Genomic DNA, 26039 nt, shown 5'->3' on the forward strand with positions numbered 1-26039 from the left:
TTAAAGAGCTCAGAGGAAGTTAGTCAATGGCATATGGATCATTGAAGCCATAATTCTGCATTATTTCAACTTATTTTTAAAATAATGTTTAACAACAGAATTCCCTGCCCACTCCCACGAAACACAGCAAATGACGTAAAAGAATCTTCCTACGATCTCAAACTACTCATATGTTTGTGTATATGTACATTTTGCAATAAACATAAAATCTATTATTTCTATAAACATAATCAACATCTTTAAATAGTTGTATATTTATCCGTCATATTTATTTTGATTCTCATTCGCAATGCTTGTACTCATTCACAATGGTTTGTAGTTCTTTCCTTCCTATAAGCCATAAAAATACATAGTCTTGTACCTTTATCTTTCTCTCTGACTTTCAAATACATTTTTTCTTCAAATTAGAATTTGTAATGTTTGATTCACTTTATACCTCTTTAACTCTTCGACTTTTTTTCAAATACCAATAGGAGACATGAATGGGAAATACTTCCGGAAGCAAGGCCCCTGAAAAAATTAACTCTACAGCACAAGCATTTTAAGCGGAAAAGCTCAGGAATCAGATAAAGTATTAAAACCACACACATGTAGAAGTAGATGTCTCATCATATTCACTGAATATGAATCAGTCTGCTAGTACTGAACATGGACAGTCAAATGAAATGTGTGTGTGGCTGTAGCAGCAATGCTTTAAAGACGACACATTTAAAGTCTAGTCAACCGTTGTGACCGATTCCTAATGATATCATTAGATCACATTACTTTTCCCCTCTTGGTTATGCCATTTCAAAGGTTGAGAAAGTTGATAAATAATTATGAAAACAAAGATGATGAATCATCTACAACAAGAGCAAGGATGTTTAAGTAAAAAGGGTCAAACTTATTTTCATGTTGTCAAACTGCAAATGCTCAAAGCTGTTCCAAAGGACACAGACAGCAGAGGTCAGCTGGAGCAGAGAGGTTCAGACGGCTGGCACACAGTCTGAGCCATCAGAAGCACGCCAAAAGCACAACATGGGTCAATAATTAACACCTGCTGGACAACCCTGACCTAATGCAGATACAGAGAGTCAGATGACAACGGAAAGATGGAGAGACGAACAAATACAGCATTTACTGTAAGACTACATGGAGATGAGCGAGCTAAAATGGAGGAGCACGGAGAGTGAGAGAGAAAGACCTTCTCTCAGCATGTTCGACTCTAAAAGAGAAACGGTGGAACACACACACTGATTCTCCATCTGTTGGCCACAGAGAGGGTGGAGAGGGCGGCACACATGAAAAGAGAGAGAGACACCTAAAAACATGAGGAGAGAGAGTTTAAAAAAAGCTCATAACTCATAAATGGAGAGACCGAATCAAAAGAAAGAGAGAGAGAGAGAGAGAGAGAAAGAGAAGAGCACGGAAGGGGAAAAAGCGGAGAGCAGATATGAATAAAGAATGACCTCTGACCTGAAGCAGTGAAAAGAGGATGCTGGGATTGTGAGAGATGAGTGTGAAAAGGGGATGAGACCAGATTCAAAAAGCAGAATGATGTCAGGAATAACATGCTTCATGCTTTGGGAAAGAAAATGAAGACTCCTTAATGGCCGAAAAGTGCTCTTAAAAATAACTCAATAGACTGGAGTTGAGGATGAATGCATTAAAGAGACAATTCACCTAAAAATGAATATTCTGTCATCATTTACTCACCCCTCAAAACTTTATGACACTCTTATGGGGAGGGGGAAAACTTTCTTTTTAAAATCTTTTTTTAAAATGAAAGTGAACAAAAACTGAGGCTGTGAAGCTCAAAAAAAAAAAAGAAGAAAAAAAAGCATGTGTGTCAAAAAAGTAGATCTTGGTTTGACTAGTGCACCATATTTCAGGAACAGGTCGCAGGAGTTAACAGCACACTGAAGGGGATGATTATGTGAATAAATTACTTAAATGTCATTCTGTTTGTCATAAAAAAGCTATCTTTAGAAGACTTGAAAAATAATGCACCAGTCAGATGGACCACTTTTGATTATTTTATGATATTTTATGCTTTTCTTCATTCTTTGTGAAGCTTAAATTCCCTAGTTTATTATAGTTGTTATAAAAAGAGTGACCAGTACAATTCTGACAAAAGCACATACAGTATTTATTAAAACTTAACTAAAATTAAAATATAAAAATAAAAGTGGTCACACATTAAGTTCCAATTCTCACTATTAACGAACTATGAACTATGAATCTGACTCAATTAACTTCTAATTTGTTGCTTAATAACAGTCAGTAAGGTAGTTAGTTTAGGTATGGAGTAGGATTAAAGGATCTAGAATATGGTCGTGCAGATTAAGGCATTAATATGTGCTTTGTAAGTACTAATAAACAGCCAATATGCTAGCAATATGCATGTTAATAAGCAACTATAGTGAGAATTGGTCCTTAAAATAAAGTGTTACCATAACAGCTTCCTATCAACCCTAAAATTGCTCTTGGTGACACTTTCTAAACACATGTTGATAACCTAAAATCTAGATAAAAAAGGCACGTTACATATTTATCTGTATCTGTTTTTACAATATTGTGCAGTAGCATCCTAAAATTAAGGAAACCTTTAGTCGGCATGGCCATTATAACAGGTTTGAAAGTGCCAATGAGGTCACAAATCTGAGGTCATTATGCTAAACGCTGGAGCACAAGCATCATAGTGAAGGAGCTAATTAAAGGATCTCAAATAAATCTAGACAAAAATGGAAGCGTTTCATTTGCTGCCTCCGCTATGATCTCTGTAGTACTGGAACAAACTGCCCAGCCAATCAGCACAGTCTTACACCCACATAAATAAATAATATGTGTTCCTTACTAATGACTAACGGCCCCATGGGAGGAGGCGAAGAGGAGGAGAAGGATGCAGAGAGAGAGAAAGAGAAAGCGAGAAAGTCAGTCAGTGACTACCATTTGCCTGTAACACCAAACAAATGAATTCTCCAACTGAGAATCTGCTAACAAAACCTTCTTGGTTTTCAAAAATAGAATAAATACAGGTATGCCTATTTTAAATTAACACATGAAATGGGTTGAAAGTGTAGTCTAGAAATCCACCAAATAATAAGTGCTGATTACATTTATTACAGACCATCAAGAATTAGCATTCACTTCTGGTGTTGAGTGATTTGTGAAATTATTCTTTTGTACTGTAAAAAGATTTTTCCAAGTTGTAATAACAACTTTCAGTAACAGATATTGCATTACAAGAAAATACTATTTCAGTCTTTCTTCTTAAATATTGCACATTTTATTCAATGTGTTGCTTGTCGTTTCTTTGTAATGTAATTATTTGTGAAATTTAGGCTACTAGGCAGTTTCTGAGTGAAAACTGTTTGAATGTAAATACAACAAATATTACTGATTAAGATTAATTAAGATATAGATTATTCCTATTTTAGTCTTTGTACTTTAAAATGTTATGTTTAATTCAATGATACTTTCTGTTTCTTGGTAATTAATTGTGAATTGTACTAATCATTTCTGAATAAAAACTGTTTCTACACCTTTTTTCACTCAATTGAAAGAGTGTGACCAATTTGTAAGGGAAGACTTTGTTTAATGGGGTGGAGCCATAAAAAAACAAAAACATAAGTGATAAACACCAGTTTTATAACTTTAAATGTGTTTTTCTATTAAAAAAATAAAATAAATAAATAAATAAAAGTGAAAAGCCACACAGGGACTTATGAAGCAAACTAATCAGTGAATTATTTTTTGTAAATGGGCACAAACTGTTCAAAATTTAGTTTTCAATAAAATAAGCTGGACCATCAGACAACGATCAGTAAAGCAGACAAAAACTGATATTTTAGAGTCAATCAATTCTGGTGTTTCATCTTACGACATGTATCCCCCATGTAAAAAGGTAGATGAATACAGCAAGCTATGAAATTCTTGCTGGAAAAAAAACTTTCTTTTCAGTGTTCAAGGGTATCTGCAACCCCATAGAAATGCTTAGAAATGGCATTTGATGTGAATTATAGTGCCAAATCTGAACTTTGAACATCACACTGAACACTTGTGAGAAACACGAAACCTGTGTTCCCCCAATCATCCTGGTTTATTTTAGTTTTATTTTGGCTTTTTCACTACACGATGATTCAACATTGTGAAAGGAGAGTGATGGATTGTTCTAGTCAATAATTTCAGACAAGCAAGGATGAACGAGGCAGAAGATGAACAGATCTGAGAGCTCTCGAGACACTTGAGTACAGAATACAGGGGTTGTGCAGCTGCCGGCGATGAGCGAGCAAACATAATTATATGAGTTGGGTAGCGGGTTGAGCTCAATGAGGCAGAGAGGAAGAAACACGCTGAGTCTGACGCTCTGTAGCTGCTGCTTTTGTTGACGCCTGGATCACCCAAGGATGCAGAAAAAACATCTGCAGAATAGTTAACCTTTCACCCACCAACAACAAACTCTGAGTGTTTGCTGAAATGAAAAAAACAAGGAAGCATAAAGCTTGAGGAAAATAGGCAAACAAAATAATGAGAGAAGTGGGTATTTCAATTGAATTCCAAAGACCCAAACACAGTTTGGGATTTTGCCAAACACATAATATCATAATAACACAGAGCATCTTCCCTCGCACAAAAATGTAGGTCTCATTTCTATAGGAAGTGTTTTACAATGTGCTATTCAAACTGCACCCATACACCCAAAATAAACCCCAAAATAGAAGAAATGCGTTCTGACACAGAATCCAAGTCTCAAACTAACAAGTGTCAAGTTTTTCAAGATTTAGGGCCAGATTTAGTAAACAGGGCAAATTAGCGTTAGAGCACAATTCCATAAAAGCGCTGATGGAGGGGAAAATTCTGCGGGTGATTTACTAACAATGCACACATTAAAGAACACAGACGTAGCCAGATCATTTCCATAATGACCAGCGCAATCAAGAGCAGCGCAAATTACCGCCTGCTTTAAGACATGCTTATTTGGGGCATTAAATAATGGCGCAAACACCAGTAATTTGACATGCGCAAACATTAGTAAATCGCGTTGCGTGTTTAATTTTGATACTCTCCTCCCATAAATTTTGCGTTTGAAAGGGAAACTCCTACAAATGCATATTCAATAAGGTCAGGAGCAAAAATAACTGTGTCCACACCTTTTCAGCGCTAATTCTTCACTGTGCGTCTTGAGTAAATCCTGACAGTATAACGCCAAAAGATGGTTTGCCCTGGCGCAAGCTGTTAGTAAATCTGGCTCTAAGTCTAACAATTTTTCTGTTTCAGGATAAGTTTTTAAATCCTTTTAAATTACCGTGCACTTTAATATTATGCATTATAATAATAATAACAATAATAATAATAACAATAATGATAATACTATTACTACTACTTTAGTATTACTATTTATATTGATATATTATTATTAATACAATTTATTATTGTTGTTGTTGTTATTATTATTTACAAGCAATAAAAACACTGAACAATTTTAGGCATGTTTTTCTTTTTGTAAGTGTCTGTTTAATATAAAATGTCTCTAATATAAAAATATCCCCATAGTAAATAAACAGGCTACTGAGATATGATATATTATATCATATAATACTCCTTGAAAAAAAATCTAGATTTATATATAAATATATATATATATATATATATTTTTGTTTGTTTTTTTTTATATTATATATATATATATATATATATATATATATTCTTTTCTTTTTATATAATTATATATATATATATATATATATATATATATATAAAATTGCTGGAAATCAAGTCAACCAAGTTTTAAAAAAAAGTCTCAGAAATTCTTAAAATCAACTTATTTATGACTTAAATGCAAGGCTTCAGTTGTCATCTCTGCCACACACTTTTTTGTTGACCAGGCTTGGTAATTCATATCAGCATTGAGCCTAAACCTCTCCTCACAAAACAAATATAGCACAAAAGGCCCGAACATCCAATAACCTGGATCCACCCTGATGAGGTTTAACTAAGGGAATGAGGCACTTACTGTTTCCGTAGTGTTGAGGTGTTGTTGGTCCCAGAGCTGTCATTTCGATCCAGTCGTCCTCTCTCCTTCTCGACAGGGGCTGACCCACAAGACAGGCCTCGGGTCAGTCTGGTTTGGGTCCGTCGAGCTGGACCAGGCACCGTGGACGAGGGTATATTACTGCTGCTGTTCTGATGGACACCTCCAGCATTGTGGTTTGGTAGTGATGACGGCTGGCTGGGCTTTGAGCTCTGGTTGTAGTTGTGGTTCTGTGTCGAGTTCTCGGTTCCTGGGGTCCGGTCCTGCCGCAGGTCCTGGTTCTCCTGGTTGACTCGGTCTAACTGCGTTTCGAGCTCCTCGATGCGTTTACGCTGCGTCTCTAGAAGTTTGGCCTGGTTCTCGATGATGTTATTGAGCTCCAGAAGATACTCCACAGCCCGACTCGGGCTGTCTGGGTTGGACTCCATGGTTTGGGCCTTACCCCTTCCCCCCCCCACCTGATAAGTTCAGTGGGGGGGGAGATAAAACAAAAGAGCCTGAAGGTATAAAATTGATAGAAATGTCTTTTATCCTATATATTGCAACTTGAGTCTCAACAACTGAAAAACACCAGCAAAGAACATTTAAAGCACCAATGTTATATGCATCGACAGCATCTTAACGTTCATCCATGAATCCTTCAATTGTAAAAAAAAAGTATGGGTGGTTACCGCAGCTCTCAGCAAAGGAGTTTAAAGGTCAATAATTTGCATCCTCTCAGCTGCAGTGATTGTACTTCAACAAGTTAGTAAAGAAAGATGACGTATAAATAAAAAAAAGACATGAACTGTTCTGGGCATCAGCTTATAGCTTTTCCAGACAAAAAGATCCATTTGATGAAATGAAATCATAGGTGATGTAAATAAATGGCTATATTACAGTCAGAAGAAATAACATCTACAGATCACCGTTTCCACAAACCCAGTCATTATAAAATCCAGTCATCTTGAGATTTGCTGTGCTACACACAAATCCCACATGCTGAGGTAGCACAGTGGAAAATGGGGAACAGCAGCAAAAAGATATATATCTAATCCCTGAAATCCACTAAAATCTGTATAGCTTGAGAAAGACAACATACTGTAAACATAACGTGAAGAAAGAGCTTTCTTCAATAACAGAAAAGTTAAATTTTGTAAAACTGAACCATAAATGTAATGTCCAACATCTCAAAACAGTAAACTGCCTTCATACAGGCAGCAGAAGAGCAATTCGCGACTGACACATTAAAAGTCTATGACACATTTGCACGCGCCGGGCGCGCGCTCCTCTTCTTCTCCAATATAGTGTCAGTGATTTATATATTCAAAATAAAATGTACAAATATGGCTCCACGTTTAAAAAAATCCTACTTACACCTCTCTTTAACGGCGTTTTCTTTTCTTCAACCCATTTTCATGAGTAGCTTTCAGTTCATCTCGAGCTCTCCGATTTCTTCGTACAATTTGCTCGTCTGTTTGTTTGTTTTAATCTCGACGCTAGTCGAGTTTGAATAACTACGTCGCTTAAGACGGCGTTTGTCTTTTCTCTCATACAACAGACTTTTCCCAGACGTATATCTAAGAGCTGGACCACCTGCTGTAAAGTTGGCGCTCTTCTGTATTTCCCGAAGTAAGCGGCTGCTGGTCGCTTGAGGCGCGCTGACGGTTTGGAGACGGTCTCGCGGAGGCTCAGGCTCGTGAGCGCGGTTTTCACCTGACAGATCCGGTAGACACTGGCGGGCAGAGAAGCGTTAAACTAGTCTTTCCTTCGCTCGACACACAGCCAACCCACGCAAGATCTTTTCAGTACACGAGAGAGAGATTTCAACAAATGAAGCTCGAATCACACAAACATATTACATATGTAAATGATTTCAGTAGCCTTACAGAAATTACCATGGTTACAATATCTCTGCCAAAAGACCACAGTTATTGTCAAATAATTCATATTAGGAAAGTGGTTTTACGTTATTTTCAATGGAACAAAATCAGTTATTTGGAAACTGGCAGGTTTTTGTTTTTTTTTGTTTGTTTTTGTTTGGATCATAGTAGCTGGTTTCTAGCTGGACTAAGATGGTCATTAGCTGGTTCAGCTAACAGTTTCTCCACATGGTCTACCAGTTTAGACCAGCTAAAACAAAACTACCATCTTAAAATGGACTTTCCAGCAGGAATTAATAATAAAAATAATAATAATTGTAATGGTGTTCTGGGAAATGTAGAATGTAAAAGATTATATACCTCTAAAATTGAAAACTTAATTTTCTGTTGCCTTCAGTTTAAGTACAATGTGATGCCAACCTGCAGCAATTAGTTAATTGAATCTAATCATGAAGCAAATTTAGTTGATAATCATGGCAGTATTGTACAGTATTCGAGTATTATTACAGTATTAACTGGAAAATGTTTATGATTTCAAAACTGACATTAAAACATTAACTAGGCTATTAAAAGTATCTAATATTTTATTATTTATTCATAATATACATAATAAAATAATTATTATTATAATTATCAGCAGTAATAATAGCAGTAGTTGTTTTTGGTTCTCAAATAGTAAAGTCAAGTTATTACCATACTGTTATTTCTATATTTTTTTATATGAAGTACTTTTCAATACGCTTTGCTGTCATCTACTGCTCAGGGCAGAAATTACATCCACATGTAGCACTGCGCGCACACACACACACACACACACACACACACACAAACAAGCAAGCAAGAAAAAATCACTTCAGGCCACAACTGATCTCAGGTAGATACATGAATCTTTATTATAACTCTTATATAATTTGTTACCTGCATTTGGGTTACAATGGATTATAACAATATAATCATAATAGAAACATATTATATGTATATATAATTAGAATATATTTATATTTATTTATATTTACAATTGGTACATATGGCCATAGACATTAGTATGGCATAAAGACAATGTGAGACTCTAAAATGGACCTTTCAGATTGAACATGTAATAAATATAGAGATGTTGAACTTGTTAGTGTAGACTTGTTATGTGGCATTGGCTCATACTCTGAATATTATGATATGTTTAAAGATGTGTGGACCACCAACACCAGACTGACTTTAACACACTGATCCCAGGCCTGCTGGGGCTGCACAGATTACACTGCTGTCCCAATTATCTGCTGTGGGTTAAAATGGCAACATCTTATGCATAGTTTAAATGTGCGTATATTCTGGTAGAGAGTATGACACACAGAATGAACAATTGTGGGTGGTGTTTTGGTTTGACGACAGATTAGGAACTTAATGATCAGCAAAAAATGAATCAAGGAAAATAAGTAGTAGGCACAGTTTTTAGGTTAAATGCTAAAATATCATCAGTATATCTACAGTTAAGAAGCTACAGTTAACAAGAGCATAATACAGTCAACCTCTCTCTCATGTTTACTAGCAAGCTTTCATCAATAAAGATAAAGACCCTGGGTGCATTAAACTAAAGAGGTTTTGCAGGCTTGGCACAACGCCACTCAGTATCGCAAACTCCAATTTATATTTTCAGTACAAACATTCAGTCCTTTTTGGTTGACGAGGTCAAACCTGCCAAGAGCAGTACGAGAACCATTTCATAAAGTATTACTTTGTTCTTTCTATAAATTACACTTCATGTTTCATAGTTAAATCTCATTTAAAGTTTTCACAGATACTTCATCTGAAATTCATATATACTGTGATTTCTCTTTGCAGAAGTTGGAGTGAGAGTTAATCTTTGTATTTGTGTTAATCATACTTTGATAGCTGCGAGAAATGTGTTATGGGTCAATATATTATATCCCTTTTAAATGGCATACAACCATGCCAGAAGGAAAACCTTTAAAAATATGAATCATGTGACATTTAATTTGAACTTAATTGAGATTTCAGAGGTCACAGAGGCCAAGGTCAGCAGACAGGAGGAGTCTTTTGTTACCGAGGCAGCAGTAAGGCTCACTTTGAGGGTGTATGGGGGCGTACAAAAAAATATCTTACAGTTTATATATCTGCTCCCTGAGATGTCAGAGACCCAGAGGGCACAAAATAAATAGAATAATTTATGAACAAATGCATAAAAATAAAGCATAAGGGTTTCAGGGGAACTCTTGGGAGTGTGACAAATATATCTCCTCTTAACAGTGTTTACAAACTGTACACACATCATTCACAAGAATGCTAAATAACGCAATCATCCTTCAAAAGCTGTTTAGCAGAGATTGGGATAATGCTTATTTCATAATGTTGCACAAATTATTCAAAGTTAATGTTTCCAACATTACATCTTGGGCTAAATTATCATTCAAAAGTTTTGAGGTCGGTAAGATTTTATAAACGTTTCTTTTAGAGAAGTCTCATACTCTGCACGGTTAATCAAAAATACAGTAAAAACAGCAATACTGTGAAACATTATTGCAATTTAAAATAACCTACTTTTATTTTAGTATATTTTAAAATGCAATTTATTCCTGTGATGCAAAACTGAATTTTCAGCATCATTAATCCAGTCTTCAATGTCACATGATCTTTCAAAAATCATAATATGCTGATTTGATGCTATTGTCAATGTTGAAAACACACGTGCTGTGTAATGTTTTTCTGGAAAGTGACATATATATATATTTTTTCAAGATGCATTGATGACTAGAAATATCAAAAGATAAAAAGTACAGCCCCCAAACTTTTGAATGTTAGTATATAATTTAGTAGCTAATGCAATGTAATAATACACCATATAGTTATTTGCTGGTTTATATGGAGACTTTAAAGATTTAAGAGAATCCAAATAGTGGAACTGAAGAGAAAACCGGCTGTGCTAAAGGTTAAAACTAGACTCAAGCTAGTATGAAAGATAAATATAATATTTGGCCCTTCACATGATAGTTTTGTTGCATACAAAGTCAACATACTATACAAACAGTCTGGCACAAAAGTAAAAGATGTTGTGTTGGTAACTGCAGACTTTCTTTATGGAGGACAAAGTGGAAGAGAAGAAGAGAGAAAGGCTTGAGAGAGCAAGCTGGAGTGGGAGTGTTCAAAAACTGCTTCTATGAGCAGGAAAAAACCAAACCATAATAATAATAATAATGTCCTATAAGTGGTGTTTGCCTGTGCAAAACTCACCACCATGATGCTCCATTGCTGTGGATGGCTGCAATTGTGTTTCCAAGCATGTTCTGGATGGTTCTGCAGTAAACTTGGCATTGTGTACTATGAATATTGTTGGCACGAACTGCTTGTTCTTTTCCTCATTTTTAGGTCACCTTGGATAAAGTGCCTGCTAAATGTACATTTATGTAAATTGCTTACTGACCAAGTCAAAAAGCATACTCTTTAGGTGCAGTCACATTAGCAAAATTTCGGTATACTAGATTTCGTCCACTTAAGCTCCGCCCCTTTCTTACAATCAGCTGTAAACTCATATTCAGATCTGCCTCCATCCAATAAACTACCAACATATTTTACCAAGTCCCCATCCTACATTTCTTTCTTTTCGAAAAAATCCATTTCAATCAGATATACGCCACACATACGAAAGTTTGAAGTTCGCTACTTCCGTTTCATCGCGACTTTAAACCTAAGTATAAGCAATAATAATAGTGATGGTTGCCTTTGCAACTTAAATCATGTTTCTGTTCCTCCACCTTTCTCAACCTCTCTAATGAGCCTACGTGAGCTGGGTTTGAGCCAGGGGCCTGGAAGTGGAGGCCCCGGGGCCCTTTGTGTGGTTTTCAAGCTAAGGCTTTCATTCAGATACATTGAGAGACCAGAAATACTGGCTGCAGAAACGCTACACTCAGACACACTAGCTCCTGATTCGGACTCTGTGTATTCAGACGGCGCAGATGTGAGGAAAGCAAATGGTGTTCGATTGAATTCAGAGTCCCCTACTGGCTGCTCCAATGAGAGGCCAGATAAGGGTTGAAGTGGGCGGGGCTGAATTTCCGAAGGCAACACACGGACGCCCAAATAAGGCAGACGATTACGGAAACTCGTTTCTGCTCTGTTTTCACTTTGTCGCTCTACATTCAATTCGTCTGGAATCCCTCGTTCAGTTTTTTTGTTCAGCTCCCACTCAAGCACTTCCTTATTCTCATCCTTTTCTCTTTCCCATTCCTTGTCGCTCTCTGAAGTAAGCGATTTTCTCTCCTCCCTCTGCAATTCTTTGTCTTTCAGCCTTTCTCTCGCTCTCATCCACTGTTCTGTCTCTCTTTCCCACTCGTTCTCCTCCTCGTTGTCGTCCTCCCACTGCAGTTTAGGCTCAGGAAGTCTCTGGTTATTGACAGTTTGTGTGTTCTTGCTTTCGTCTTTTTCCCTCTTTCTCTCCACCCGTCTCACCCTCTCCTCGCTCTTGCTCCGTCTTGACCTGTCTTGTCTTCTCTCATTACCTTTTTCCTTCTCTTTCCCAACTCTTTCAACCCTTCCCTCCATGTTTTCATCACTATGTCCTGTGTTTCTAGACAAGCTCTGTGTCCTTCGTCTCCTCCTTTCGTCTCTCGGCCTCTGCCCCCTGCCCTGACTGCCGCCCTCGAGACTGTCAGGGCTCTTGCGGTCTCCTCCGTCACTTCCCCTCTCCCTCTGTTCTATCCGCTCTCGGTTGGTCTTCCCTGGTTTTTGAACGCTGGATGTGGCATCCTGTTGAGCTCGGCGACGGCTCACTGTAGCCAAACCCGACTGCAGGGCCTGGGGTGAGGAGGAGACGGCTGTGACGTGATCACGGTCTGAGAGTGAAGCGTTAGAGACAGATGATGGTGGAGAGAAAAGAGAAATGGAGAGAAAATATTAAAGGGATAGTTCACCCAAAAATGAATATCCATCATTTACTCACCCGATTATGTAACATTATTACATTCTAGACTTGCTTTTCCATAGAAAACAACAGGAGAATTTTTAAGGAATCATATAGATATTTTTCCTACAATGAGAGTTCATAGCGGCCATTGTTATTTCAGGGTAGCTACTTATAAACAACAACGATGGTCCTGAAAATGAAAACATTTTCACTTTACATTTTTGAAAAGTTTAGAGTACAGAGGACAACACTGTCAAAACGATCTCTGTTCACATGGATTCCCAAAAATGATTAAAAACACTGTATTATTCATGCCAGGCCAGTAGTTAGCGATGTCAATTTTGTAAAGAAACACTACGCACATGCACACATTCTGTACCTATAGATTGAACACATAATACGCATGACGTCACCATTTTCACAAATTCACATTTTTGTAGTTTACACAGATGCAGATTCTGTCGTTGTCATGTAAATAAAAGGCCAAAATGCATAAAAAGTTGAAAACGGTGTTGTGTAAATGCCCCCTTAGCATCACTGAGATACTAGTATAGTTACTGTTTTTATTTTTTGTTTTATTTAAATTTTTAAGTTTTATTAATTTTGTTGTGTTTGGCATTTTAATAGTTTTTATAAATTTTTATTTCAGTATTAGTTTTAGTTGTTTCAGTACATCAGGTTAAACTTAATGAAAATTGGAAGTGTTGTCTTGGTAACTGGCTGTATTTATTTATTTTTTTAACATGATGTGTATATATGACATTTCTTAAACATTAACAACATTGTTACAAATAGTTCATTGCTTTTGTTACAGATTTTAGAAGACAGGACTTGTATGGGAAAATATTTCAGAAACTCTAGTTCAAGTGAGATGGAAAGTCAATTATGGTTTATAGAGTTTTGAAAACCAATCACAACCAATGTTCCAGAGTATTTCAAGGGTTTCACTCTGGTCTTTTGTCACCCTCTTTAGTGAAGACTTTGAGGTCATTCTGAATGTGCCGTGTGCTTCACATTCAAAGCTGTGGCTGACTCATTAAAACTAAAAGCTAAGAAGCTTTGAAATGCAAAAGTGTCTGTTTGATATGCTAATAATGAACCACTTAATTATATTCAATAAAGCACGGCAACTCTACAATAAAAAAACATACACAAAACTTAAATCTGTTTACAATTACAGTAAAAGCAAATAAAATAATTAGGGCTATCAAAGTTAACATATTTTTAAGTATGTTTAACACTGTTGATATTCATATAGTTAAACACTTCCTAAACCGTTGGAATAGTCAGAATTTTAGCAGGACAATTTAATAGTCATATGACTAATATAACTGATTAATATAATTAAGAACTAACTCTTTTTTAATTGTTCCAAATTAGATGATTAACAATAGTAAAGCCATTTGCAGTCTCACTGTGGCAGAACCGAATTACCAAGATAAACTACCAAGATATTATTTAAGATAACTGGTATGAAATAGAAAGCACCAATTAAAAATGGTAATGAGAGGGCCAACTAAGGGCTGCTGCAGTGTCAAAGGACATCTCTGCATCATATTTTGTTTTCTCTCATTAAACAAGGAGCTGAATGCACTGAAAATGAATGGACATTTTGAAAGAAATAAGATAATGTAATAATGAAATGAACACATTTAATGATGTCCCCCTTATCATCATTCTGTTCTGTAAGGAATTCTCCTCTCATATCGCAGCAACTGAAGCCTGACGCCCCCTCAAAATGCAAAGCATGTTTGGCATGATTTAATTGTCTGTCAAAATAACATAATGTCTCTTAATTATGTTCATTTGCTTGGCTTATAATCATATCATTAATTTGATAACATTTTTAAATCAATTGACAATCCCATATACAGTATATACACATTTATTCTAAACAAATCATGGCAATTATTTTGATCTATTAACATCTGGAATTACTAAAAAACATTACCAGCTGTTTTTAACCCATTACCTCTCCTGTTATACTGCATCACAAACAGGTTGACATCACAGTGACTCTTGGTGTATTATCAACATACGACAGGGAGACCAGCAAGCACAGTCAAAGACATTTAGACGACAGATAAATATGAGAGAGATGTAGAGAAACAGTAAAATGAAGAACTAACAGGAACAGCTACCAACCGCGTATTTTCTGTCCTTCCAATCACATAGAAACACGGTTCGCCCAGCTTGGAGTTGGTCATACAGAGAGAGAGACTGGAGAGCTCCACTAAAGGAGGAGTAGGAGAAGGAGGAGGAAGAGGAAGAGGAAGAGGAAGAGAGAAGGCCGAAAGAATGAAAATAAACCGTTATGAGAGGTGAAGAGGTAGAAAAGTTTCCCTCATGGAAGTTAGGAGGAGAGTGAAATGAATAAAAAATGGTTCATAGGAAATAAAGACAATTACAGATCAAAGAAGATGAAAATCAAAAGAAAACAATGAGATAAAAATAAGGATGTAAGGACAAACCAAACGAGATGACCCAAAATCAAATTAATAGAAGTGAACATAAAATAGTTTGTTTATGAAAACGGATGAGGAGTATCAAAAATATGAAATCAAACAGAATAGAAAAAGGAAAAAGTCCAAATAAGAAAGCAGAGAACAGGTGTTAGTAAGCTAATAGATCAAGAGATATACATCTTCATAAGTAGCCGAAGACTGCTGACATATTCAATATCTGTACAGTGGCAGAGATAAAACGAACATTATAAACATTAAAAGCTGACTCAATTTGACTGGATGAGCCACATTTGAAGCCATAAATATATAATCACTTTTCACCACACCATTTATTAAATTCATTCACATTCTATACGCAAGTCTACATCTACAAAGAAAAAGCAATAAAGAAGCCACATAACGACGCGTCGTTAAACCATATGTGACCCTGGACCACAAAACCAGTCTGAAGTCGCTGGGGTATATTTGTAGCAATAGCCAAAAATACATTGTATGGGTCAAAATGATCAATTTTTCTTTTATTCCAAAAATCATTAGGATATTAAGTAAAGATCATGTTCCATGAAGATATTTTGTAAATTTCCTACCTTAAATATATTAAAACCTAATTTGTGATTAGTAATATGCAATGCTAAGAACTTCATTTGGACAACTTTAAAGGCAATTTTCTCAGTATTTTGCTTTTTTTGCACCCTCAGATTACAGATATTCAAATAGTTGTATCTCAGCCATATTGTCCGATCCTAACAAACCATACATCAATGGAAAGCTTATGTATTCAGCTTTCAAATTTCGAAAAATTGACCCTTATGACTGGTTTTGTGGTCCATGGTCACATATTACATAAAACTTTACATGGCTTATTGCCTTGTTCATAAACATATTATGTTATTTGATATCCGATAACCCATAATAGTTTTCATTATAGCAAACTGATCCTAAAAGCAATGTGATTATGATATGACCATCTCATGTTTTAGATTATGTACGATAATATGATGTCCAGTTGATCTCTGACCTGTTGTCTTACCGTAGTCAGGGACGTATCCATTTCCTCTTTTGAACACGAGATGTATCCTGCTTCCTCCGGTCCTGATCTGCTCCACAGCCTGACTGTGAGTCATTCCTGCTGTACTGTCTCCATTGATCTCCACCAACTGATCACTCACCTACAACACACACAGTTACCACAGAAATTATTATTGACATGATTTTTACATAGAAAAAACATTGTATCAATAGCAGCACAACTGTTTAAAGCATTGATATCAATAAAAATGTTTCTTAAACATCAAATCAGCATATCAGAAGGATATTTCTGAAGGATCATGTGACACTGAAGTAATGATGCTGAAAATGATAACAACATTACTGTTTTACTGTATTTTTTAAATCAAATATGCAGCCTTGGTGAGCATGAGAGACCTCTTTCAAACATTGGAAAATCTTATAGACCCCAAACTTTTGAACAGTAGTTTATGATAATATAGCTTAGAGATCTCAAAGATGTGATGGTGAGGCTTTAATCACTCACTATTTCTGAAGAGAATATAAAAATCTGGTGAAATATTTATACTGTATAGCACTTGAGGTCCCAAAAAAGCAACATTTTGTGGCCTCTAACACACCTGCTAACATCTATAAGAGGACGTCCTCTTGACTTCTATTGTTCTTGAGCTAACTATAGCCGCTTTTCCACTATCGGGCCGAACGGTTCTCTTTGCTTAACCGCTGCGTTCCGTGCCGATCCGGGCCAGTCAGCACGGATACGGTTTCGTTTTCCACTGCGGGGCTGATAACGGATCTCTTTGGAATGCAATTCAAACACGTCAGTCGTTGCCGTGGTAACACAATTGTTTACATATGACATGAGGTGTAAATAACCACCGCGTTATGGAGGATGATCAGAAATTTCTTTCGATTTTATTACTAATTTGTGTTTACATTGCTCAAAATAGCGCGCTTAGCAAACTACTGAGAAACTAGCAGCCAGGCAACAGACAAGTGACAGATCCTGAGTGGCGACGTCACGCACACATTGTCTAACCGGGCTGAGAACGATTTGTAATTGTGCCGCGCCGTACCAGGCTCACGTGGAAAAACAACTGGAACCGTACCTGACCGTTCTTAGATCCGTTCGGCCCGACAGTGGAAAAGCAGCTTATAATTACTACAGACAAACCCTAACCCAAAAGCCTTCCATTTTTATTATTTAGTCCCTTTACATTTGTCTAAAAGTGTTATTTCAGGCATTTTTGTATAAGATTAACCCCAAAAGTATATCTAGATGGAAGCCACACATGCGCACCTGTATTTTGTGGCTGCGTGAGGCCGGTCCTCCCTCCATCAGTCCCAGCACATAGAGGCCCATGTTATATTCACTCCCTCCTCTCAGACTGAAGCCGAATCCAGTGGGCCCCCTCTCCAGTTCCACACTGTAATACCGCGTGGCGTCCTGCTTCGTGTTTCATAGTGGGGGAAAAAAGAAAAGAAAAGAGTTATTCTTTACCATTATTTTGCCACAAAACTTATGTATAGTCACTGTAGGGTGAAGGTATTGCTCACCTTTGGTTTTGACCTGTGAGCTTTCCTGTTCTTATAATCAGCGTCATTTTCTGCTCGCTCTGAGGAATCTGATGAGAGAAACATATTAGGATACGTTTTTGCTATAATGTTATCTATGGCTCATTTAAAAACAAGTAAAATAATATTTAAAAAGGATCAGCCCATACTGATGTATCATTTTTATATTCAATGCCACTAAACAGCATGTTGACTGTTATTAAAAATCTTAAAATCCTTTACAAGCTTCCAGTGAAATATTATGATGTACATTAAAAATACATAAAAATGGATAACTTTAGTCATCAAAAGAGGAGAATGTTGGGAAAATGATATTGTATTCAACACTGGGCTAAATCGGACAAACAAAACAAAAATATGGAAACACTAGCTTATTTTTTCTATTACTATTTATTAATTATAATAGTCATTATATAAACAATGAAACTACACAAATGCAAGTATGGGAATTATGATAGATAGATAGATAGATAGATAGATAGATAGATAGATAGATAGATAGATAGATAGATAGATAGATAGATAGATAGATATTTTATTTTTTAAGTAAAAACGATCAGCTCAGGTGCATGTAATAATCCACTTACGAGCACTGGCGCGAGGTACGATGGTCAAGCGGAGTGTGTTTCCAGCTCTCCTCAGGATCTGTGCCAGCTCTCTATGAGGTAAATTCACCACCGATCTCCCGTCCACCGCCTCCAGACGATCTCCAGGCCTGATCTGACCGCTGCGTGCCGCCGGGCTGCCTCTGCGTACTGTCACAAACCTGTGAGGCAGCAGAGACGCTGCTGCACAACAGAGAGATAAACGGCATTCGTTTAACATTCTGAGTGTTGATTGTACAAAACTTGCCACAGCAATACTACAGTATGTTGCGATGCAAGAGCGGTTGGCAGTGTGTTGTTATGCGTTGTTAGGGTACTGCTTGGTAGTTTTAGTTTTTTATCAGAAAGTCAATAATTATATCTCTGATACACTGTCCTTTCAATGAGTATATATGACACAGACTAAAAGAAAAAAGAAAGAGTAGAAAAAATCTCATTGAATCCTTTAAATAAACAACCCCTAAGCATACAACGAACAGTTACCAAATCCTTGCACAAAAACACACACAGTTAGGAATAAAGATGGATTATCTAAGGCAAAGCAGATAAAGAAACCTCTTTGGAGATTTCTCCCTCTGGAGAGGAACGGGAGAGATGATGGATGGAGGGTGGAAAGAGTAAAGTGGGAGGGATTCAAATGGGACAGAGAGAGAAAGATTGCGAGAGAAAGATAGAGGGAAATTATTCATCAGTGTGGCTGGAAAAAAAGTGACACTCTCTCCCTCTCTCTCTCTCGCTCAATGTCAGACTCTTTCCGGGGTGGCTTTTAAAGGCATCTATCATTAATACACGGCTGAATCAGAGATTCTGTAGCTGCTGCAGATCCTCTCACTGAATGTCACCTACAGAAACCTGTGACGCAGCTCGCAGGCAGAACATCGATGCAGATTTAACACCAATCCTTACAGTCATTAAAATCACAGTCATCAGTCCATTAAAGGTGCTGATACGATGTCAGGGATTACAGACAGATAAGAGATTACAGACATCTGTAACAACTGGAGCTGAAATAGAGAAATGAGACATTCTGCAGAAAAAAAAGACTTTAAAATGTCGTTGTAACCGTTTACTTGAAATGTCTTCATTAAGGTTCCCAGAAATCTGACTAGCTTCCAATTCACGTGAAATACATGCTATCAAATATTGAAGAAAAAAAAAATACTATAAATATTTGACCAATACTGATAACTATTAACTGTTTTTTTTATATGCTTTATGCATTATGATGTACACAAGAAAAATGAGCCTTGATTTACAAAAAAAAAACTAACTGAACAAAACAAAAGAAAACCAACACAAACAAAAACCAAAAAAAAACTTATTTTTTTATATTTCTACCTAGTAATTTGAACAATGAAACAACAAAAATTAATCTGGGGATAAAAATAAATAAATAAATAAATAAAATCAATCCAATCCTACACAAAAAAATCTGACAAAATAAAATCCAAACAAAACAAAAATACTTTTTATAAAAGTAATTAACAATGAAACAACACAAACGCCAGTAGGCCTATGGGGAGTATGTAGAAACAAAGGAACAAACAGACAGTCTTTATCTGTCTTTGTTTGAGTTTTCTCTAAGTAGTTGTTTTTTGTCTAGCTTTGGACATTCAAACAACTAACCAACCAACCTTAATGAGGTGCATCCTGGGATGCTTAACAGTATTGAATCATCCAATTAAAAAGTGTTTCCAACCTTCTAAGCCTATACTGTATGTATCTGAACAGATGCATCTACATTTGTTACCAATGTAGTTTGCAAAATGTGGTCTCCATTAAAACTGAACCAGCTGTTGAGTTTAAACTTGAAGTTTCTTTAATCAGTTAGTAAGGGGTAATGTTCAGTGAACACATAGAACAATAATAATCCAAAAGTCACGTGGAGACACTAGGGAAATGACCTTGTGAGTCCACGTTTTTGTCCCTGAAGTCAATCTGCCTGTCTCCATTAGTGTGCGCCATTAACGAGAACAGGAACTTGTCCTGTGCCGACCTACTTAGAAACAAACTCACGCACACTCTGTTGGAGACACAAATGTTCACATGCCCACATACATCTCTCTTTCTTTTCTGGTGGATGAACCTCTGTAAGCAGCGTGTGGAGAAACAGAAATCTTCATTGATGTTCAGTGCTGACTCGATTTAGCTCAAAGGGAAAAATTCATGCTAAACCTTTTGATTTGCCTCCATACTCCCGGCCTGAGGGGATATCATTCTGTAAGAACCAGCATTAGCGTCTTGGTTTAACATGACATTCAATTACTCGGCTGGGCTGATGCCAGTGTAAGATCTGCCTGGGAGGTGTTATGCCTTACAGATCCTGCTCTTACTCAAAACACGATTTGACTGAGACCATAATGTTAATGACTATCCAAGTACCATTTGACTTTTAATGTTGCCTGATTAACAGTCTGGATGTTAAGTGTCCACGTTCTACACATTATAATGTTACTCAAGATTTCATGCACTAAATGCGGTTGTAATTTAATCTTACATGACTATTTTTTTCCATCCTCTTTGTGCATTTATACATTAATGATATGGGTGATCATATATAGGTCATTTTGATCTGGCTTTTTGGGGATGGGGAGGCATTTTAGAGGTTAAATGTCCAGGCTGGTAAACCCAAAGGCTCAAGTCCCATAATGGGCCCGTGAGTGAAGCACTTACTCCTGATTCCTCTGCAGGGACTGTTCCTCTAATAATAACAAGTCATTCTGGATCAGAAGGATGCAGTAGCTTTTTACGTAGAGCCTATATATAATGCATTTATATTAAAGCTTACAGTCAGATGTTTGAATATAACCACAGTTATAATAAATTACAAAACTTGGTTAGCACCCAATTCCATGTGTTGTAATGAATTACACCCCGTTTAAGGTGTAAACATAGGTATATAAATCATCTTTTACAACATGTGTGTGCTACATTAAACTAAGAAAATGTACAAGCCCAAAATACTTCTAACTGGCAATGAAACAGTTTTCAGATATATATATATATATATATATTTTTTTTTTTTTCATTTTCAAATACTGTATATGTACACTACTGTTTGAAATTTTGGGGTCAGATGATTTTTCATAAGAAAACATTAGTTTTATTCATCAAGACATTAAATTGATCAGAAGACTGGAGTAAAATTCAGCTTTGTCATCACAGAAATAAACAACATTTTAAAATGTGTTAAAATAGAAAATGTATTTATTAATTGTTATTTTAAAATACAATTAATTACTTATAGTTATTTTAAATTGTAATAATATTTCACGATATTACGGTTTTTACTGTATTTTTTTTATCAAATAAATGCAGTCTTGGTGAACATAAGAGAACCTTTTTTTTTTATATTTAAAAAATCTTACCACCCCAAATTTTAAATACACTATCTTTTTCACAAATACATTATGATGATGATGATGATGATGATGATGATTATTTGTGTGTGTGTGTATATTTCCCATCGTAATTTTGCATACTTTTAAGAATATTCAATATATGTGTTCAGGAAGAAAAAGGCACCCTATGATTGAAAATTTTATAATTAACTTGATGTACTCATGTTATTTTTTATTAAATAATTATTCTTACAAATCTGTTTAGATCATGAACTGTTATTTTATGGTCAAAGAATGATTAGTCTCAGAATTTTCAGTTCATTGGGTTGAAAATTATAATAATTATAATTTTAATTATAAATTACCTAAGTTTTAATAAACTTCTTATTAAATATACTTTATGCAACATATAAAAATATATTTCAAAATGTATATATTTTTGTGATAGAGAAGATAAAAATCTGAACTGGTCTGACCAGTCAGAAGAATGTTTATAGTTGGATCTGTTATGTGACAAATCACTAAATTAATAAATAACAAAGAATAAAAGTCCTTTCAATATGAGAAGGTGTGAAGCTGAGAAAAGCAGATGAGTGGAGTTACAAAATGAGTGGAGGACAGTCGTAATCACGGCTGTCACTGAAAATCATTAGTTTTCACACAATGCCGCATCCAGTGTGAGTCATACAGATTCAGCCTCCGGAAACACTTGAGTGCTGAATGAGACATCTGACGTATGTGTGTGTGTGTGTGTGAGTGTGTATAAAGAGCAGACTGCATTTACATTTGTTCTGAATCACTGTTGCTAAGACAATGTACATCAATTATTAACAACCTTTAACCTCTTAAAACTTTTATATTTCCTCTCCTTCTTTTTGCCCATACTTGTGCCCTTCACATTCCTTCCTTTCATCTCGTCACCTGTCTTTTTCCTCTCATTTCTTTACATTACCTCTCTTTTCAATCACTCCATCCCCCATCCTTTGCTACTCTTTCAGTTGAAGCAGCTGTTCTATTGAGTCAGTCATTATATAGGCCATCAGACCCAGAAAACCCAACCTGCATGCAGAGCACAAAATCATTCGGCTATAAACACACTTGCATTACAGTCAGAGTTGCTAATGCCAATGGCGAGTGAAATGGGAAAATGCACCAGACATTAAACTATATTTTGTATTCTGCATTTACTCACCCTCAAGTTGTTCCAAACCTGCATGATTTTCTTTCTTCATTTAAACACACATAAGATATTTTGAAGAATATTGGTTATCAAAAATGAAGCAAAATGAGACACTCTATAGCTCCAGTAGGAAGTATTAGAATGTTCTCACCAAAAGTAATATTTCCAGCCATGTGATTCTTTATCAGACAAGAACCATTAACCATAGTATTTGCATTTTCATGGAAGTCAGTGGCTACAGACAACTATTTGGTTACCAACATTCTTCAAAATATCATCTCTTGTGCTCAACAGAAGAAAGAAACTCACACAGGTTTGAAAATATATGATGGTGACAGAATTTTCATTTTGAGATCCCTTTAAGAATGATGCTCTGTTTAGATCTGCTTTGATAAAAACAATGTAAACCAATTTTTTTGCACACAAATAAAGCAAAACATCATATATCCTCATAGATTAGGTTTGAAGTATTGTCGGCATATGCTTTCCCACGCTAATGCCGACAAATGGGCCACAATTTAAGACACAGGCACATACAATTAGTCTTGATATCCTGGAAAACATTGGACCACCTTCATACAGGCATGCAAGTTATGGAGTTAAGCTGAACCATGTGAACAGCACAAGATACTTCTTATTCACATAAGAGACCTGACTTTTAGTCCGTGCATGTTAGGCCATCTTTATGTTAAAACACTCCAAACCACTGATAAAATTCACTTTTAGCAGATATAGCCTACATATGCACAATTGAGATTGTTCCAGGAAAATGGAGCAAAAATATTGATGGATCTTTCAGCTCAATACAGATTTCTGTCAATCAAATGATTGATTTGGCTGTAGGCACTAGACATAAGGTAATCACAGCTTTGCTGATATTCAGACCAATTTTCAAAAAATACACAAAAATACAAAAAAAGTGTAGACACAATGTTTTAAACACAATGTAGATGCAATATTAGCAGTTACTTTGTCATTTATTGCTCTGCCAACCAAAACAGTTCCAAACCAATTCAAAAGTAAATGAACTCTTGAGTTGCCGAGCAAGACACAGCAGTAGCGTTTCTGGAGCGAACTAGTCTTTTTGAATGATCAAGTGAATGATTCAATGACTCATAAAGCAGTTACTTATTTAGTTCCTGAATCAACCAGTGTTTTCAAACAAATCAGTTGAATGATTAAGTGACTCATTCACTCGTAAACAGTCACTTGTCGCCACCTACTGTCTAACTATATGCCCTGCAGAAAGTGTCGCTGAAAAATAATCACTACTGAAACACAGACGAGTGCAGTGATACAAACAGGGCGGCCTTTAAGTGACACTGATAAAAGTTTCTAATATAGTAGCAGTCTTTGTACATCTTCATCTCAATAATAAAAGTGCTCCACAGCTGCTGAAATGCACTGGCTGGCACTGTAACACCGTTCACTTCAGAAGACCAGCGCTGCATACTAAAATACAAGAGACTGAGAGGGACAAGAGAAAGACATACAGAGTGTGTCTGATGCTCATTATGAACCCATGTTGCATTGCAGCAGCAATTTTTCCCAGTACCACCAACAGACTGGATTTAACACTATATATGTATAAGCTAAGGCTGTAGAAATACTGATAACTGTTAATAACTGACTAACAATGCTATTGTAGATAACTACAGGTTCATGTTGGCATAACTGCCACTTTAGTCAACATAAAATGTTGTTTGCAATTCATATTACCTACATAATTTGATGTATTTCAGTGAAATAAGATACTCAATACACATTTAACAACCACTAAAGCACTAAAAATCTAATCACTCGTGACATGAGGAACATGTGCATGGCTTGTAAGAAACACACACAAAACATTTCTGACAGAGTCAGCTAACTTGGAACTGTAACCGATTGGAAAAAAGCAGTCTGTCGAAGAAATACATTACTCATCAAATGCTTATGAGGCAATAATTGCAAAACATAATTAAAGATTACAAGCCTCAGAATTCAGTTACTGCAATGATTGTCTAAAACATATTACTTCGTCACAGCTGAAGCAGATGTATGAATAAGAACGGGCATGAATGAGACAAGGATCTCACTTATCTTGCTAGTTAATGAAAAGAAGATGTTCTGCAGATGTGCTATTGATTTAGCTACAATGCAGTACTGCTATACATGAAGCAGAGAGTAGAAAACGCAGTGGGCTTTTCCACTGTCACAATAATATGTGCATAAGTGTGTATTTTGTGGTCTACTGCTGTCTGTTTCAGTCACACTTTGGGCCTTAAGAACAGATTTCTGACAGCAAAAGCCAACGCCACAAAGCAACTATATCAAACCAATATATTGCTGTTGTGTAATTAGTTTCTATACATAAACATCAGATTTTTACATACACAAAATACACACACACACAACTTTGTTTTTCTGTTATGGTGGGGGTCTTTCCAATAACTTTACTTGTTTTTATACTGAGCGAAAGATCTTTCTATCCCCTAATAAACTGTATAAATTATTCCTTAACATATGAACACATATCTATACCCAAACATACATAAACACACTGCAGATATCATGTCATGACAGGCCAATATGAACAGGCCATAGAGCCTATTAAATCGCACAATAATCATATACTGTAAAGCACTACATATCTCTGCCATCTGTATCACTACTAAGATTCTCCTAACAGAAATATGACAGCAAGCTGGTTATCAGTTTAAGAAATAAGGGATGAAATCAAGAAAAATAAATACATATTTACGTTTAGAGTCCTTCACACTTTTCAAGGCAGACTGCAGTCTCTCCAGCATGGCTTGATGTGTGTGTTTGTATTAGTGTGTGTGTGTGTGTGTGTGTGTGTGGAGGCAGGGTCCCGATCCCGGATCACACTCCGCTTAAATCCCAACACATGTGAGAGCGATCACGCAGAAGGGTCATAATGAGAAAACGAATGGAGGGCATAAACAAACAAACAAGCAAATGAAAACAAAACAGAAGGAGCCTCTGTCTCGCCGTGTGAGCGAGTCGCTTACTGTAACGGGTTCATTTTCTTTTGGCATCTGGAGTCGGTGAATGAGAGGGAGGGAGAGAGGGAGG

General features: G+C 36.2%; 2 protein-coding genes across 15 annotated transcripts in view; both read right to left on the minus strand.

Annotated features, from left to right (window-relative positions):
* The window catches only part of iqsec2b (IQ motif and Sec7 domain ArfGEF 2b), a 68247-nt gene extending 60508 nt beyond the window's left edge, over window positions 1–7739 (minus strand). For 4 of the 6 annotated variants that reach the window (XM_058783991.1, XM_058783989.1, XM_058783992.1 and 1 more), the window contains exon 1: window positions 5996–7739. In XM_058783991.1, the coding sequence (XP_058639974.1) occupies window positions 5996–6441 (446 nt within the window). In that variant the 5' untranslated portion in view covers window positions 6442–7739. The remainder of the gene's footprint in view (window positions 1–5995) is intronic. The other 2 variants (XM_058783990.1, XM_058783995.1) reach the window with 2 other exon arrangements.
* Window positions 7740–8751: 1012 nt separating this feature from the next.
* Window positions 8752–26039, minus strand: part of LOC131545309 (membrane-associated guanylate kinase, WW and PDZ domain-containing protein 1) — a 74065-nt gene continuing 56777 nt past the window's right edge. For 2 of the 9 annotated variants that reach the window (XM_058784005.1, XM_058783997.1), the window contains 5 exons: window positions 18423–18623; window positions 17818–17885; window positions 17561–17707; window positions 16271–16421; window positions 8752–12716 (listed from right to left, as the gene is read on the minus strand). In XM_058784005.1, the coding sequence (XP_058639988.1) occupies window positions 11620–12716; window positions 16271–16421; window positions 17561–17707; window positions 17818–17885; window positions 18423–18623 (1664 nt within the window). In that variant the 3' untranslated portion in view covers window positions 8752–11619. Of the gene's footprint in view, window positions 12717–14916; window positions 15021–16270; window positions 16422–17560; window positions 17711–17817; window positions 17886–18422; window positions 18624–26039 lie in introns of all 9 variants that reach the window. The other 7 variants (XM_058783999.1, XM_058783996.1, XM_058784002.1 and 4 more) reach the window with 6 other exon arrangements.

The sequence above is a fragment of the Onychostoma macrolepis genome, chromosome 08 (assembly GCF_012432095.1).
Source record: "Onychostoma macrolepis isolate SWU-2019 chromosome 08, ASM1243209v1, whole genome shotgun sequence".
Lineage (NCBI taxonomy): Eukaryota > Metazoa > Chordata > Actinopteri > Cypriniformes > Cyprinidae > Onychostoma > Onychostoma macrolepis.